At 30.2% G+C, this 13,725-nt stretch overlaps 1 protein-coding gene across 2 annotated transcripts; it reads left to right on the forward strand.

Annotated features, from left to right (window-relative positions):
- The first annotated feature begins 310 nt into the window (after positions 1-310).
- On the forward strand, positions 311-6,973 carry LOC119611094 (tetratricopeptide repeat protein 37). Of its 2 annotated transcripts, none has more exons than XM_037966563.1 (14): positions 311-517; positions 602-816; positions 2,735-2,930; positions 2,984-3,579; positions 3,637-3,714; positions 3,769-4,078; positions 4,136-4,252; positions 4,380-4,747; positions 4,806-4,988; positions 5,048-5,253; positions 5,313-6,144; positions 6,219-6,393; positions 6,456-6,643; positions 6,744-6,973. In XM_037966563.1, the coding sequence occupies exons 1-14, from the start codon at positions 428-430 to the stop codon at positions 6,892-6,894; spliced, it is 3,705 nt and encodes a 1,234-aa protein (XP_037822491.1). In that variant the 5' UTR covers positions 311-427; the 3' UTR covers positions 6,895-6,973. The 2 variants fall into 2 exon arrangements, with proteins under 2 accessions (XP_037822491.1, XP_037822490.1); XM_037966562.1 differs by having other exon boundaries at positions 6,741-6,959.
- Positions 6,974-13,725: the final 6,752 nt, after the last annotated feature.

Genomic DNA, 13,725 nt, shown 5'->3' on the forward strand with positions numbered 1-13,725 from the left:
TCCTTCACAGGGTATACAGAGGCGTCTCGAGCAAAAAACTATTTCCCTCTCTTTCCATTTCAATGATTTTTTTACCTGTATTTTATATACTTCTTCTCATAAAACAATTTCAAAATAAAAAAAAAAACTGATTTTAGACTTTTTAAAATGTCAAAAGTGACACCTCTGTATACTTTGTGACTCCTTTCTAAATTTTGCCAGCAAAAAGAGTACTTCAACAAGTTCTTTTTAGCCGCCCTCCTTTATGATATGTTACTTTTAATGATTTTAAACCGCTCAAATATCTTTTGTTCCTGAACAAGTTGGCAACATTGCCAACAGCTGTTTTTTGCAATTTCGTTTGTGATTCTCTTTTGTTCTGCCGGTTTGTGTACGTAAATTATTATTTTTATTTATTTGCAAAATATTTAATAGAAATCCATAAAAAATGTCCACTAAGGAAACAAAAGCTTTGCTGAAAGAAGTACGTGAGGCTATAAAGTCTGAAAAATATAAAGATGCCATTAAAAAATGTGAAGTAAGTTGCAAAAACTGTTTGGATTCTTCATTGCAATTAGTCATTGTCGACTATGTTCCTTTGTTTTCCTTTCACCCAAAATAGGAAGTTTTAAAAGCTGAACCCAATTGTTATATGGGCTATCTGCTAATGGGTGCTGCCTATCAAAATTCAGATAAACAAGAAGCTGCAAAATATTTACGCAAAGCCATTGAATTTAGTTCTCCACAACCACCAACTGTTGCTTTACAGGGTCTGTCGAATTGTGCACCCGCAGAAGAGTTGCCGAAAATTTTCGAACAATTGATAGAATTAGTGCCGTAAGTTGGATTTAAGCTTTCACTTATTATTCCTAAATTGTTTCGTTTACGTCCGGTGTTTATGCTAAGAAATAGACACTTTTCTAAAGTTAACTGACTAAAGATTGTATTTTTCTACAGAACCCCGTTTTAAGAAGACATTTTTCTTAGAAAACTGTTTTAAAACTTGTATTCTGTAAAAATTGTAGAGAAAAACTTTAGGAAATAGTTTTATGAAGTGAAAAGAAGATAGAAAACTGGGCAAAGAAGACATATAGAAAACTTTCTTAAGGCGACATTTCAATAGAAAATTCTCTAAATATTACACATTTTCTAGATAAAACTTTATATAGAATATACTTTTCTATAGAAAAATATTAAAAGAAATAGAAACTATTTAATGAAGAACATTTCTATAGAAAACTTTCCTATAGAAACTATCTCAAGAAGAAAAACACTCTAAAGTAGACACTTTTTCATAGAAAACTCTCCAAAGAAGATACTTTTTATCAGAATATTATCTCAAGAAGTTACGTTTCTATATAAAACTGTCTAAAGAGATAATTTTGTATAGAAACCAGTTAAAAAAGGTCATAGCTATAGAAAATTTTCTAAAGAAAACACTTTTCTATAGAAGAATTACTAAAGAAGACACTTTTCTATAAAAAAAACTCTCTAAATGAGACATTTTTCCATGGGAAATTATCTAAAGAAAACCCTTTCTATAGGAAACTGCCTTAGGAAGCCACTTTTCTTTAGAAAAATTACTAAAGAAGACAATTTTCTATAAATCTCTCTAAATGAGACATTTTTCAAGTGAAAACTCTGATGATAGCACCTTTCTCTTTAAAGAAGACTCTATTGCATAAAAACTTTCTAAGGAATACACTTTTCTACGGAAGAATGTCTAAACAACACTCTTTTATATAGAAAACTGTCTAAAGAAAACCCTTTAAAGAACAAACTTATCTATAAAAACTGTCTAGGAAAATTAATTTCTTTCCAAAAATTTTTATTTAAACAAGTAAGAAAGTATAGTCGGGCGAGGCCGCCATATGATACCCTACACCAGTTATGAATATTAAATGTGATTTATTTTTCATAGTAAAGCATTTATTTTCAATATTCCCTTGTTCCGATACATTTAAGCAATTTATGGATGAAAAACTAATTTTCTGAAAGAGGCTTTATATGGGGGCTAAGGGCAAATATGGACCAAGCCCGATAAAATTTTGTGAATATATTTATATTTACATAATATTTTATTGTGCTGAATTTCATCGCGATATTTGTGTTTTTAAGTTAATTTGGGACATGCAAGTAATTTTCTGAAGGGGTCTTTGTATGGGAGCTAGGGTCAAATGGGGCCCGATCTTTATGAAATTTGGCAGGGTCATCAAGACTTCTATAAAACTTAGTTGTGCCGTATTTTATCGATATATCTGTATATTTAACATAATTATGAGCTCAGAAGCCCTTTTCGGGGGATTCTATGGGGGATAGGTGAAATAATGGACCGATTTTAACCATTTTCAATAGTCCTTGGGTCAAATAAAACGTGTATGCCAAATTTCATTCAATTATCTTGAAAATTGCGACCTGTACCTTGCGCACAAGGTTTACATGGACAGCCAGCCAGCCAGACGGACGGACATAGCTTAATCGACTCAGAAAACGATTCTAAGCCAATTGGTATACTTTAAGGTGGGTCTAGGACGAATATTTTTGTATGTTACAAACATCAGCACAAATCCAATATACCCTCCCCACTAAAGTGGTGTAGGGTATAAAAAAAGTTTTTAATTAAAACTTTTAAAATTAAAAAAAAAATTTTTAAATTTTGTTTTTAAAAATATTACAAAATTTAGTTTTTATTTGTTAAAAATGGACAAATTTAGCAGGTTTTTAATTTTCATTAAATGTATTTTTTAATTTTTAGTGAAAAGCAATTGGATTATTGTGAGAAACTATTTAGCATTTCGTCCAATAATAAAATAGCTCCAGATTCATTTAATGTTTTTAAACGCATAATCGCAAAAACTCAAGATGATGAGAAGAAAAACATTTTATTAAAATATTTAGGACGTATTTGGGTACAACATGATTTACCTGTAGAAACTGGAGAAGAGCAATTGGTAAATATTTTTTAATTAAAATTTTCAATAAATATTTAATTTTTGCTTTTTAGTATAAATCTTCTTTAGAATCTATATTATTGGATGCCGGCTTAGACGTTTATTTGTCCGCTTATAAACGTTTTATTAAGTTATTGTTTAAACTTAATGATTTAAAGTTGTGTTTGGAACGTGCCTGTAATTTGATTGATTTCTATCCGGCGGATATATATGCATACGAATGGATTTGCAAAATCTATTGTGAACAATATAATTCTTCGAAGAAAGCTTGTTTGGAAAGTCTAAAAAATCCTATTGATTTTTATGCCTCCAAGTTATTGGAATTGAATAGTGAATCGAGCTTAGGTTTGTTGGTGAAAGCAATCGATCTTTATAATTCACAACAATTTGTGGCTGCAAGAGAACTTTTGTATAAAATTCAAATTATTCAACCCAATAATGAGGTGGCAATTAAATTATTGACTTTTACTGAAATGCAATTGCAAGCTTATGGTTTGGCTGAAAACTTGTGGTATCAACTTAAAGATAATGATAGCAAAGAACTTGCTATATGTCTTTCACACAGCGATGAAAAGTCCAAGTTGAATGAAGCTGTAAAATTACTAAAAACTAAGGAATCATCTGAGGAAATAAATCAAGCTTTAGCAAGGTACTGTTTAGTAAAGACTGTAATATCTTTATAAATTTAAAACCTTTTTTATTTTAGATGTTATTACAAATTAGAAGATACTGACAATCTTCAGAGTTTAGAACTTGATGGCCTAAGTAAAGCTGAGTTTTTACTGTAAGTTAGTGTCATAAATACTTTATACTATTTTAGTTAATAATTGCATTTTAGCTCTCCTTCGGAAGCTATTGAGTTTATACAATCTTCGATTACAGACTTAGAGACCTACTCCGTTCTATTTTTAATGGGAAAATGCTATTATGAAGTACAAAATTATAACAATGCCTTAACGTCTATTTTAAAAGCTACTCGCTTAAAGCCCTATAGTTCGCAATGTTTTTATTATTTGGGTAGAATTTATTTTGCCACAAATGATATTGTACGTTCAAGAAAATGTTTTGAAAAGAATGTTACATTAAATCCTCTAAATGAAAAAGCCGTGGAAAATCTCTCAATTATATATCAGCAATTGGAAGAAGAGGTGATAGTTTGATTATTAACGAAATTATAAATGAGTCTAATTTTAATTCTATTACAGGATTTAAATTTATCGCTACTGGTGAGCACTTTAAAATATCTGAAAAATTCGGAAAGATCGAAACATATTCATTACAAGTTGGGCCTACATTATTTAAATGTCCAGAGATGCGATGAGGTAATTTTTTTATTTAAAATATAATTAATTTTATTCTTTTTTTTGCAGCTTAAAAATGCAATTAATTTTTGTTGTCAATAAATGTTTTATAAAAGAAAAATACTTATCCGATCTTTTCAAATCATAGGCAATACAATCATTCCGCACTGCCATTAAGCATGATGTAACCTGCATAATATATTGGGAATCCTTAGGTGATGCTTATGCCGAAAGAGGTTCCTACAACTCAGCCATACGAGTATTTCAAAAGATACTTGAAATGCAGCCAGATAACTTATACGCCAAGCTACAAATAGCCTTAACAAAGACAACTATACGAATGTTTTCAGAGGCCATAGAAGATTATGATAGTTTACTTAAAGATAATGAAAATTATTTGCCCGCTTTGAAAGGTGCAGCCGAGGCCCATATTGGCTTGGCAAATAATTTAAAGTTGGAATATCGTTTTGGCAGAGCTAAACATCATTTACAAATGGCTATCAATATGCTGCAAAGGTGAAGATATTCAATTTGAAACATTTTTGAATATTTCTTAACAATTATGATTTTTTAGATGTTTCTTAAATCCAGAAAATTTAAATATGGTGTGGCTGTGGCGTTTAGCGGCCAATATTTTTGTGGCAACTGCCCAAATGCCCGAATCTTTGGCAAATCTTGATGTTAGTGGTAAATTGGCTAAACGAGATACCGATATAGCTTGCTTGACACGCAAAGATTTATTAAGTTTGGCACTAAGGTAGGTTATGTAACATAAGAAATCATTAATTTAAAGTTTGATTTATTTAAATCTTATAGATTTTATACTTGTGCCCTGAAAATTAAACAAAATACTTATATGTGGTATGAATTGGCTTTGTGCTCTTACTACTCCGCCGACTATATGCCTGAAGAGGCAAAAATGCATTTGGAATTGGCTACGAAAGCCTGTCAAATGGCTATTAAGGAACAAACCAATAGATGGCATAACTGGAATTTATTAGGTGTTATAAATATGCATTCAGGTGGGTAATGAAATATGTAATTTTTAAATGGGAAAGAATTAACCTTTTGCTTACCCCAGTTATAGACAATTTACCTTTGGCCCAACATTGTTTTATACAAGCTTTAAATATAGAGCGTAAATCCTATACAACTTGGACTAATCTGGGTGTGTTATATTTAAAACTTAATGAAATAAAGCTGGCCAATCAGGCTTTTCAAAGAGCCCAACAATCTTCACCCATTTATCCTAATGCTTGGATAGGTCAGGCCATGATTGCTGAAGCTATAGCAGAGGAAGTAGAAGCTGTTGATTTATTCCGTCATTGTCAACAATTCGAATACCATGCTGAATCCTCTCTCGGCTATGCCCACTGGGTTTGTAATATCCTATCAAATGAGGAAAAATATCAATTGCCTCACTATAAATATGCCATTGAGACCATGTATGCTGATACCGTGGCATTGGATGCCATCAATTGGTATAATATTATTGAAGAAAATAACTCCTCAACTGCGGCTTACTCTTTCCAAGGTTTTCTAAGTGAACGTCAAAAACTTTATAGGCCGGCTTTGAGGGCATATGCTAAGGCAGCTGAAAACGCTGCTCCCGGTGCAGATCGTGATCTTATGTATACAAACTTAGGTTATGTTTATCTGAAACTAAATGAACCTAACGAAGCCATCAATGCTTTTAATAAGGTTACCCAAGCTTCATTTAAACCTATTATAGGTTTAGCTTTGGCCTATTTTAAGGCTGGCCAACATCAAGAATCTTATTCGGTTTATAGTTCTGTACTAAAAAGTGTGGCTGGAATTGAGGATGATAAGGCGTCAAGAATTTTAGTGGCCATGGCTTCCATGGTTTATGCATTTCAAGGAGAAGCTGATACTAAAACGATATTATATCAGTGGTGAGTAAATGTTAAACATATTCCCAAAAAATTAAATTTTTCATGTATTAATTATATGTTTAATATCTTTTCAGCATACTGCTCAAGGACTCTCCCATACAAGCCTTGTATTCTGCCTGTGCTTTGGGTATTCTACATCAAGACAATCAATTGTCTGAGACCATATTAATAGAGTTGAAAAAATATGAAAATTCTGAACAATATGCTGCCCATATTGCCTATTTAACAGCTCAATATTATAAAGCCAATGTAAGTTAAACATTTCTTTACGTTATACTAACAAAAGCTTTAATCATTTGTCTTTATAATAGCAACAACCTCGCAAGGCACTTATCTATCTAATGACACGTGTTCACATATTTCCACAATGTGCCGAATTACGTAAAGTTTTGGCCAGTTTTCTATTGGATAATTATGGTCATAAGCGTCAATATTACAATGCCACCAGCCAAATAGCTTTAAGTGCCATTACTTTGGTGCATGGCAGTAAAACGAAAAAGTAAGTTTGTTAACAATTCTTTACTTGCATTGTTTTTAAGCAAAATTTTTTTTCTTAAATTTGCTGCTAATTTTTTGTATTTGCTTTTTATTCCTAGAAGCAATTGTGTAGAGGATTCGGAAACCTTACTAATTGCCAGCAAATCCCTTCAGCCTGTGGATAAACAACGCTCTTTAAAACTTATACAACGAGCTATTCTCTTGCATCCTTCGAATATGAATGCTTGGAATGCTTTATTATCAGTTCATTAGGTTTATTTAATACAACAGTTTTTTGGTTTGCTGAAATACATATTGCGATTTTACAGATTTTATATACAAAAACTATAAATGATATTAGTTTGTGAATTTAATTGAAGACTTCAGGTAAGATATTTTCTTTTTAAAATAAATTTTTCCTCGAAAAAATTAAAATCGGCTGTAGATTTTTAAATAACGATCTAATTGAGAAAATAGCCAAAACCTGAGATCACTCAATGGGTTTAAGTAAAATAACAAGGAAGTCTAATATGAGCTATAAACAACAAAACAAATGAATATGTACTTCCCTCTTGTACATTTATCCTTCACAATATTTTCATTTTTTTTTTTTTGGCAACTTAAATTTTCTTATTCAACAACGATGATGACGTTGTTGTAAAAATGTTTTGTTAGTATTTTGGGGGAAATATACTGTTTCCAACAAATACTACACCTACTTACATATATACTCCTAAAAAGATTGATTGTTACTGATGTACATATACTGCTGTATTCCGATGCATTCAGTATCATGAAAACAAATTTACGATACGAGTTTGCACGTTAGTAAGCATCATAAACGTACGTGGGTTTGTTGTATGTATTGTTGTTGTAAATGTTTTGAACATATTTCAACAGAATCTTAACTTAAGATGCAACAATATAGACTTAGTCCTGTACTTAGTATGTTGTAAATGTACATACATAGCTGTGAATGTAAGTAATAGTAGTAGTAGTAAGTTTGCCAATATAATTTAAGAACGATTTACTACTTGTCGTACTTGCAATTTCTGCAATGAACATAGTGGAATTAATAAGGAAAATACAAGATGGTATTATTTAATCCATAGCAGAGATTTTTGAATTAGTATTACGAAAAAATGTAAGTAGCAGTAATGTGATCATCATTCATGCTTACTATGAATAGTTCGGTAGATAGAGATAGATAGATAGATAGATAGATAGATAGATAGATAGATAGATAGATCGATAGATAGATAGATAGATAGATAGATAGATAGCTAGATATATAGACAGGCCAGCTAGATAGATAGATAGATAGATAGATAGATAGATGATAGATAGATATAATAGATAGCTAGATCGATAGATAGATAGTAGATCGATAGAATGCTAGATAGATAGATGTAGATAGCTAGATAGATAGATAGATAGATAGATAGATAGATAGATAGATAGCTAGATAGATAGATAGATAGATAGATAGATAGTAGAATATGATAGATAGATAGATAGATAGATAGATAGCTAGATAGGATAGATAGGATAGATAGATAGATAGATAGATAGATAGATAGATAGATAGATAGATAGATAGATAGATAGATAGATAGATAGATAGATAGATAGATAGATAGATAGATAGATAGATAGATAGATAGATAGATAGATAGATAGATAGATAGATAGATAGATAGATAGATAGATAGATAGATAGATAGATAGATAGATAGATAGATAGATAGATAGATAGATAGATAGATAGATAGATAGATAGATAGATAGATAGATAGATAGATAGATAGATAGGATAGATAGATAGATAGCTAGATAGATAGATAGATAGATAGATAGATAGATAGATAGATAGATAGATAGATAGATAGATAGATAGATAGATAGATAGATAGATAGATAGATAGATAGATAGATAGATAGATAGATAGATAGATAGATAGATAGATAGATAGATAGATAGATAGATAGATAGATAGATAGATAGATAGATAGATAGATAGATTGATAGATTGATAGATAGATAGATAGATAGATAGATAGATAGATAGATAGATAGATAGATAGATAGATAGATAGATAGATAGAGATAGATAGATAGATAGATAGATAGATAGATAGATAGATAGATAGATAGATAGAGAGATAGATAGATAGATAGATAGATAGATGATAGAGATAGATAGATAGATAGATAGATAGATAGATAGATAGATAGATAGATAGATAGATAGATAGATAGATAGATAGATAGATAGATAGATAGATAGATAGATAGATAGATAGATAGATAGATAGATAGATAGAGATAGATTAGATAGATAGATAGATAGATAGATAGATAGATAGATAGATAGAGATAGATAGATAGATAGATATAGATAGATAGATAGATAGATAGATAGATAGATAGATAGATAGATAGATAGAGATAAATAGATAAATAGATAGATAGATAGATAGATAGATAGATAGATAGATAGATAGATAGATAGATAGATTAGATAGATAGATAGATAGATAGATAGATAGATAGATAGATAGATAGATAGATAGATAGATAGATAGATAGATAGATAGATAGATAGATAGATAGATAGCTAGCTACATAGCTACATACTTTTACTGTTATTTGCCCCTTAGTCTAGTATTCTCGTCAATGTTCTGTTGCCTGTAACAACTAAAGTTTGTGGAAACATTATTTCTCCTAATATTGCGTTGATTACTCCACCTCAATCTGAATTAAATTAACTTCTTTAACATATTAGTTAATTTCTTAAATGTAATTAATTCATATCTACCTTTAAAAATTCCATTTAAATTTTTTTAAATTAAAAATTTCAAATATTTTATATTTCTGCAACCCACTGTACGTTTCATTAAACATGTTGATGAAAATATTAAGTAGACAAGGCATTGCCATTCCAATGTATACACGTGACTGGAAAAAAATAACTTTAGTTTTGAAAAATGTCGACAAAATCAAATGGAGAAAAGGAAAGATAAAGTAAATTTTTCTTTCTTTTTTTTTGGAAAACAATAGACAGGATTATTATACAAGTATAGACTTAAATATTTATTATAATAATTTAATAGTATCTTTACGGCGAAATGCCTGCATCCTACATTTAAAACATTATAAATTATAAAGTTCTGTTTTGTATCTGTAAAAAATGCAATTCTTAATGATATTAAACCAATTTCAGGAGAAAGCTAGGTTTTCCTAGCAGCCATACAAATGTGTTCGAGTTTTCAAGTTTTCTGAGATAAAAGATATTTTTAAGAGATTTTATGAAGATCCTTTCCCCATGTAGTCCCTAATACGGAAAACTATGATCCATATTTTTTTAAAATCAAGATACACAGATACAAATTTACAAAAAAGGATTTGTTCTAAGAAATGAACTACAGTTTCAAAATCTGTCGAAATATTTTGAAAACATTTATCTATTATGATCTAAGGTTAGTTAACCTTCTGACATTTTCTTTAAATTAATGACACATATAGATCTTTAGTCAATATTGTACAAATCCTATATACAACTTAAAATACCCGGTACCCTTCTAACATAGACTTCTTTTAGGGTATTATAATTTTAAGCAAGTGTCATTGTTGTTGTTAAATTATAATAATAAACAAATTTGTGACAAATTTTTGCCAGAAATTACATGAAAAAGAGACTTTAATTTATAAAGTTGGTTGATTTTGTTGTTGTTGTTGTTCATTTTATACTTTATTTAGTTTTTTTCATCTTCTTATCATTATTCTAAAAGTGGTTATAGTTTTGATTTCATTTTTTCACTTCTTTGTTATCCTTATTATATGTAAATAAGTTTTATTAAAGGCATTCCTATACATGCGCACAGTAGGGTGGAACCGATAAACGTTCCTGAAATGTTCAGATAATGTCTTCTTTAATGTCCACAATTGATTTGATTTAGTATAAAGATGAGATTTAAAGTAAAAATTGGACACAAACAAATGTTATAATAATAAAAAGAGTCTACTAAATGTCGAAAGAATCGGTCTATAATTGAGCCCAGATTTGAGCACCACTACCCGTCATTGGTTAAGGTCAAATATGTCAAATAAATCCAGATTTAGCTCAGAAACCACACTATTCCCTAGCGTTCTGATTCGAGCTTTGTAGGCCTTTGCCTATCAGCGTATCAGTCGGGTCGTAACCAGAGTAAACTTCATGGCCAAGTACACAGTTAATTTACTGTGTTTACGACTTTTGTTTACATATGTCAAGCAGTCTAATACAACTCCCGGCCTCATTTCATAAGATTGGCATAAAAGTATGCCGCAAAATTTTCGTCTGGAATATTGAAGAATATTCACCCGTTATTGGGACACACATTTCCAATTTCGGTATTAAAACCTCAAAAAAGGGTTGATTCACAATCAACCCAAACCCAAATTTATGGATTGGATATAAATAGTATATGTGAGACAGCTTCTTATGACCACCATTATAGAGATATTTGTATTGACAATATATTTTGTTATTTAGTCCTGATCCGACTTTTTGACCCCATTTTGGGAACATTTAGATTTGGAGTCTTGTCGAAAATGATCCCTAGGTATATATTCGATCATTTAATAGGCGAGCCGTTCAATACTAGGCTCTGTAAGTCTCAGAGACTTGCATCATCAGATCGTCAGTATAAACATATGTTTGGAAACATATGTTATTAAGTTTTTCCAATAGACCATCGTTAACTAGTGTTAGTTAGTTTCAGATCCGAAAGTTTGCCAGAGTCTCTGGTGGGAATCGAACCCACAACCTCCGAACGGGCAGACTAGAACACTACCAACTAATAACCTAACGCTGTTTGTTGGGGAAGCCATGAACAATTTCCGGAAACATTTCTTTTTAACGGCCATTTATGATAATTTTTGGAAGATATTTTTGAACATCCTTAATGTACTCACGTTAGGAAAATATATAAGGAAAAGTAAGTAAGATATAGTGGGTAGATTTTTAGGAAGATTGTATGTTCGTGTGTCAACACATATAGAGAAAGTTTTGTTGTTATATCCTACACAATTACCGAAGAAAGGGCATTATGCGTTTTCAGAACTGATATTTTCAACATCTTGTAGCTTACTAATCGTCTCAGATAGGTGACATATGTATGTATGTATATCCTTTGATCCAATATATTGTGATTTGTCTATAGCTTCCTACATAGTCCTGCTTAATCGTGACATTAGGTTAGGTTGAAAGGAGGAACTTTCGATCCGAGAAATGGTGGGTAAAACTTTATATAGTGCTCTATAAAAGTACTATATATTTACCTGAATACGTTCGTTTAATTTTGGATAGATGTGCCCTGTGACTGCTTAGATTACGTACATCATACTACCTTCGGACTTGCTCATTCTGAGGATTATTTTCGTCCTGCTCGACATCTCGTTCTTTGTGGTTGTACCCATCAATTCATCATTCCAAATGGTTGTATGGAATTCTCTAGCTTATGTTTTTAATTTAGTCCTTGTACCGACGAACGGGTTTGCATTAGTCTGTTAAAATCATAATAGGGTCCAAACGATGGGTATATAAGATTCGTTATAGCACAATGTAATCAGTTTTTTTCTTCTTGAATCAAAACTTATTCATATACTACATATTTATGTAAATTTTTTCTGTAATTTTTTTATTGCTCCGGTATGTTGAGAGTATATAGTTTTATTAAACAATAAAATGCATATTTTTTACAACAACAACTTGTTTATATTATTATGTCTCCCTCTCTGGGTGTGTGTGTGTGTTACTTTTTTAAGTTTTTTGTTATTATTTAAAATCACTAAGAATATTTGTTATTCTGACTTTTTGATAAAAGATTCAACTCTTAACTTTATTGTTATAAAGTCCTTTATTTTCTGTTTTGTTGTTGTTGTTGTCATTGTTGTTGTGCATTCATAAGTTGTAAAATATTTTGTTTTAAATATAGAGTCTGCTTGTCAGTTTGTTCATAATAGTTAGATAAATATTTCATTCATATTTTATACTTTTTGTAATAATGTATGTATGTAAGTATAATGTATGTTCTCGAATGCATATTTGATTTAGTTATGCATTTGAAAATTGTTGAAATATTTAAAAATAAATGATGTAAACTGCATGTCTGTTTATAGCAGATATAGTACATACATATAATAATATCAATCATACGCCTTAGAATAATGTCTTTAGTCACTTCTTTTAAATATTTTGTTATAGTTTAATTTTTTGTTGCAAATTTCAATTAGATTTATTTATTTAACGGAATTAAGAAAATATTGTTAAAAATATTTGAAATTTTCTGTATGACTTTTTTCATATTGGGAGAGGAAGAAGAATGACCACAGAAAGAAGTTATAACTGAGTTTTATAATAAAAGTTTTTGCTGGGTAAGCTTTTGTTTGGAAGTTTGTTTAATGATTAGCATATGAATTAGTCTATTAAATAGGTTATTGACTAGAATATGAACTACTGCGTCGACTAGTATATAATCTTGTCTATTAACTTGTCAGTTGGATAGTCGTTGGACTAGGTTATTAACTAGTTTAAGGTCTAGCCCATGGACTGGACTATAAAGTTATTTACTGACTAGTCAATTGACTACACTATTCACTAAAGTTAGAACTAGAATATTGTGTAATATATTGACAATTCTATTGACTTGTATCGTATTTACTCTACTGACTAATAGTCTATTGACTGGTCTTTTAAATAGCCTATAGACTAGTCTATTGAATATTTTATTGACAAGTATATAGACCAGTCTGTTGATTATACTATAGTCTAGTCTATTGACTATTCTATTGACTATTCTTTTGACTAGTTTATATACTTTTCTATAGAATAGTCTATTGAGTATTCTATTGACTATTCTATATACTAGTCTATTGAGTATTCTATTGACTAGTCTTTTAAATAGTTTATTGACTAGTCTTTTGAATAGTCTATAGACTAGTCTATTGTCTAGCCTACTGACTACTATATGAACTTGTCTTTTGACTATTTTATTGACAAGTTACTAGCCTACTATTGACTAATCTGTCTATGGACTAGTCTATTGCCTATTCTATAGACT

This window comes from Lucilia sericata, unplaced genomic scaffold, assembly GCF_015586225.1.
Source record: "Lucilia sericata isolate MDLA Ls3-8-SP2 unplaced genomic scaffold, ASM1558622v1 Contig001359F_arrow, whole genome shotgun sequence".
NCBI classification, from domain to species: domain Eukaryota; kingdom Metazoa; phylum Arthropoda; class Insecta; order Diptera; family Calliphoridae; genus Lucilia; species Lucilia sericata.

Excerpts from the sequence above, each read along its gene's own strand:
- LOC119611094 (XM_037966562.1), top strand. The coding sequence starts at position 428 with ATGTCCACTAAGGAAACAAAAGCTTTGCTGAAAGAAGTACGTGAGGCT. Across the intron at positions 4,079-4,135 it reads ATCAGCAATTGGAAGAAGAG|GATTTAAATTTATCGCTACT; the intron begins GTGATAGTTTGA and ends ATTCTATTACAG. Across the intron at positions 6,644-6,740 it reads CATGGCAGTAAAACGAAAAA|AAGCAATTGTGTAGAGGATT; the intron begins GTAAGTTTGTTA and ends TTTTATTCCTAG.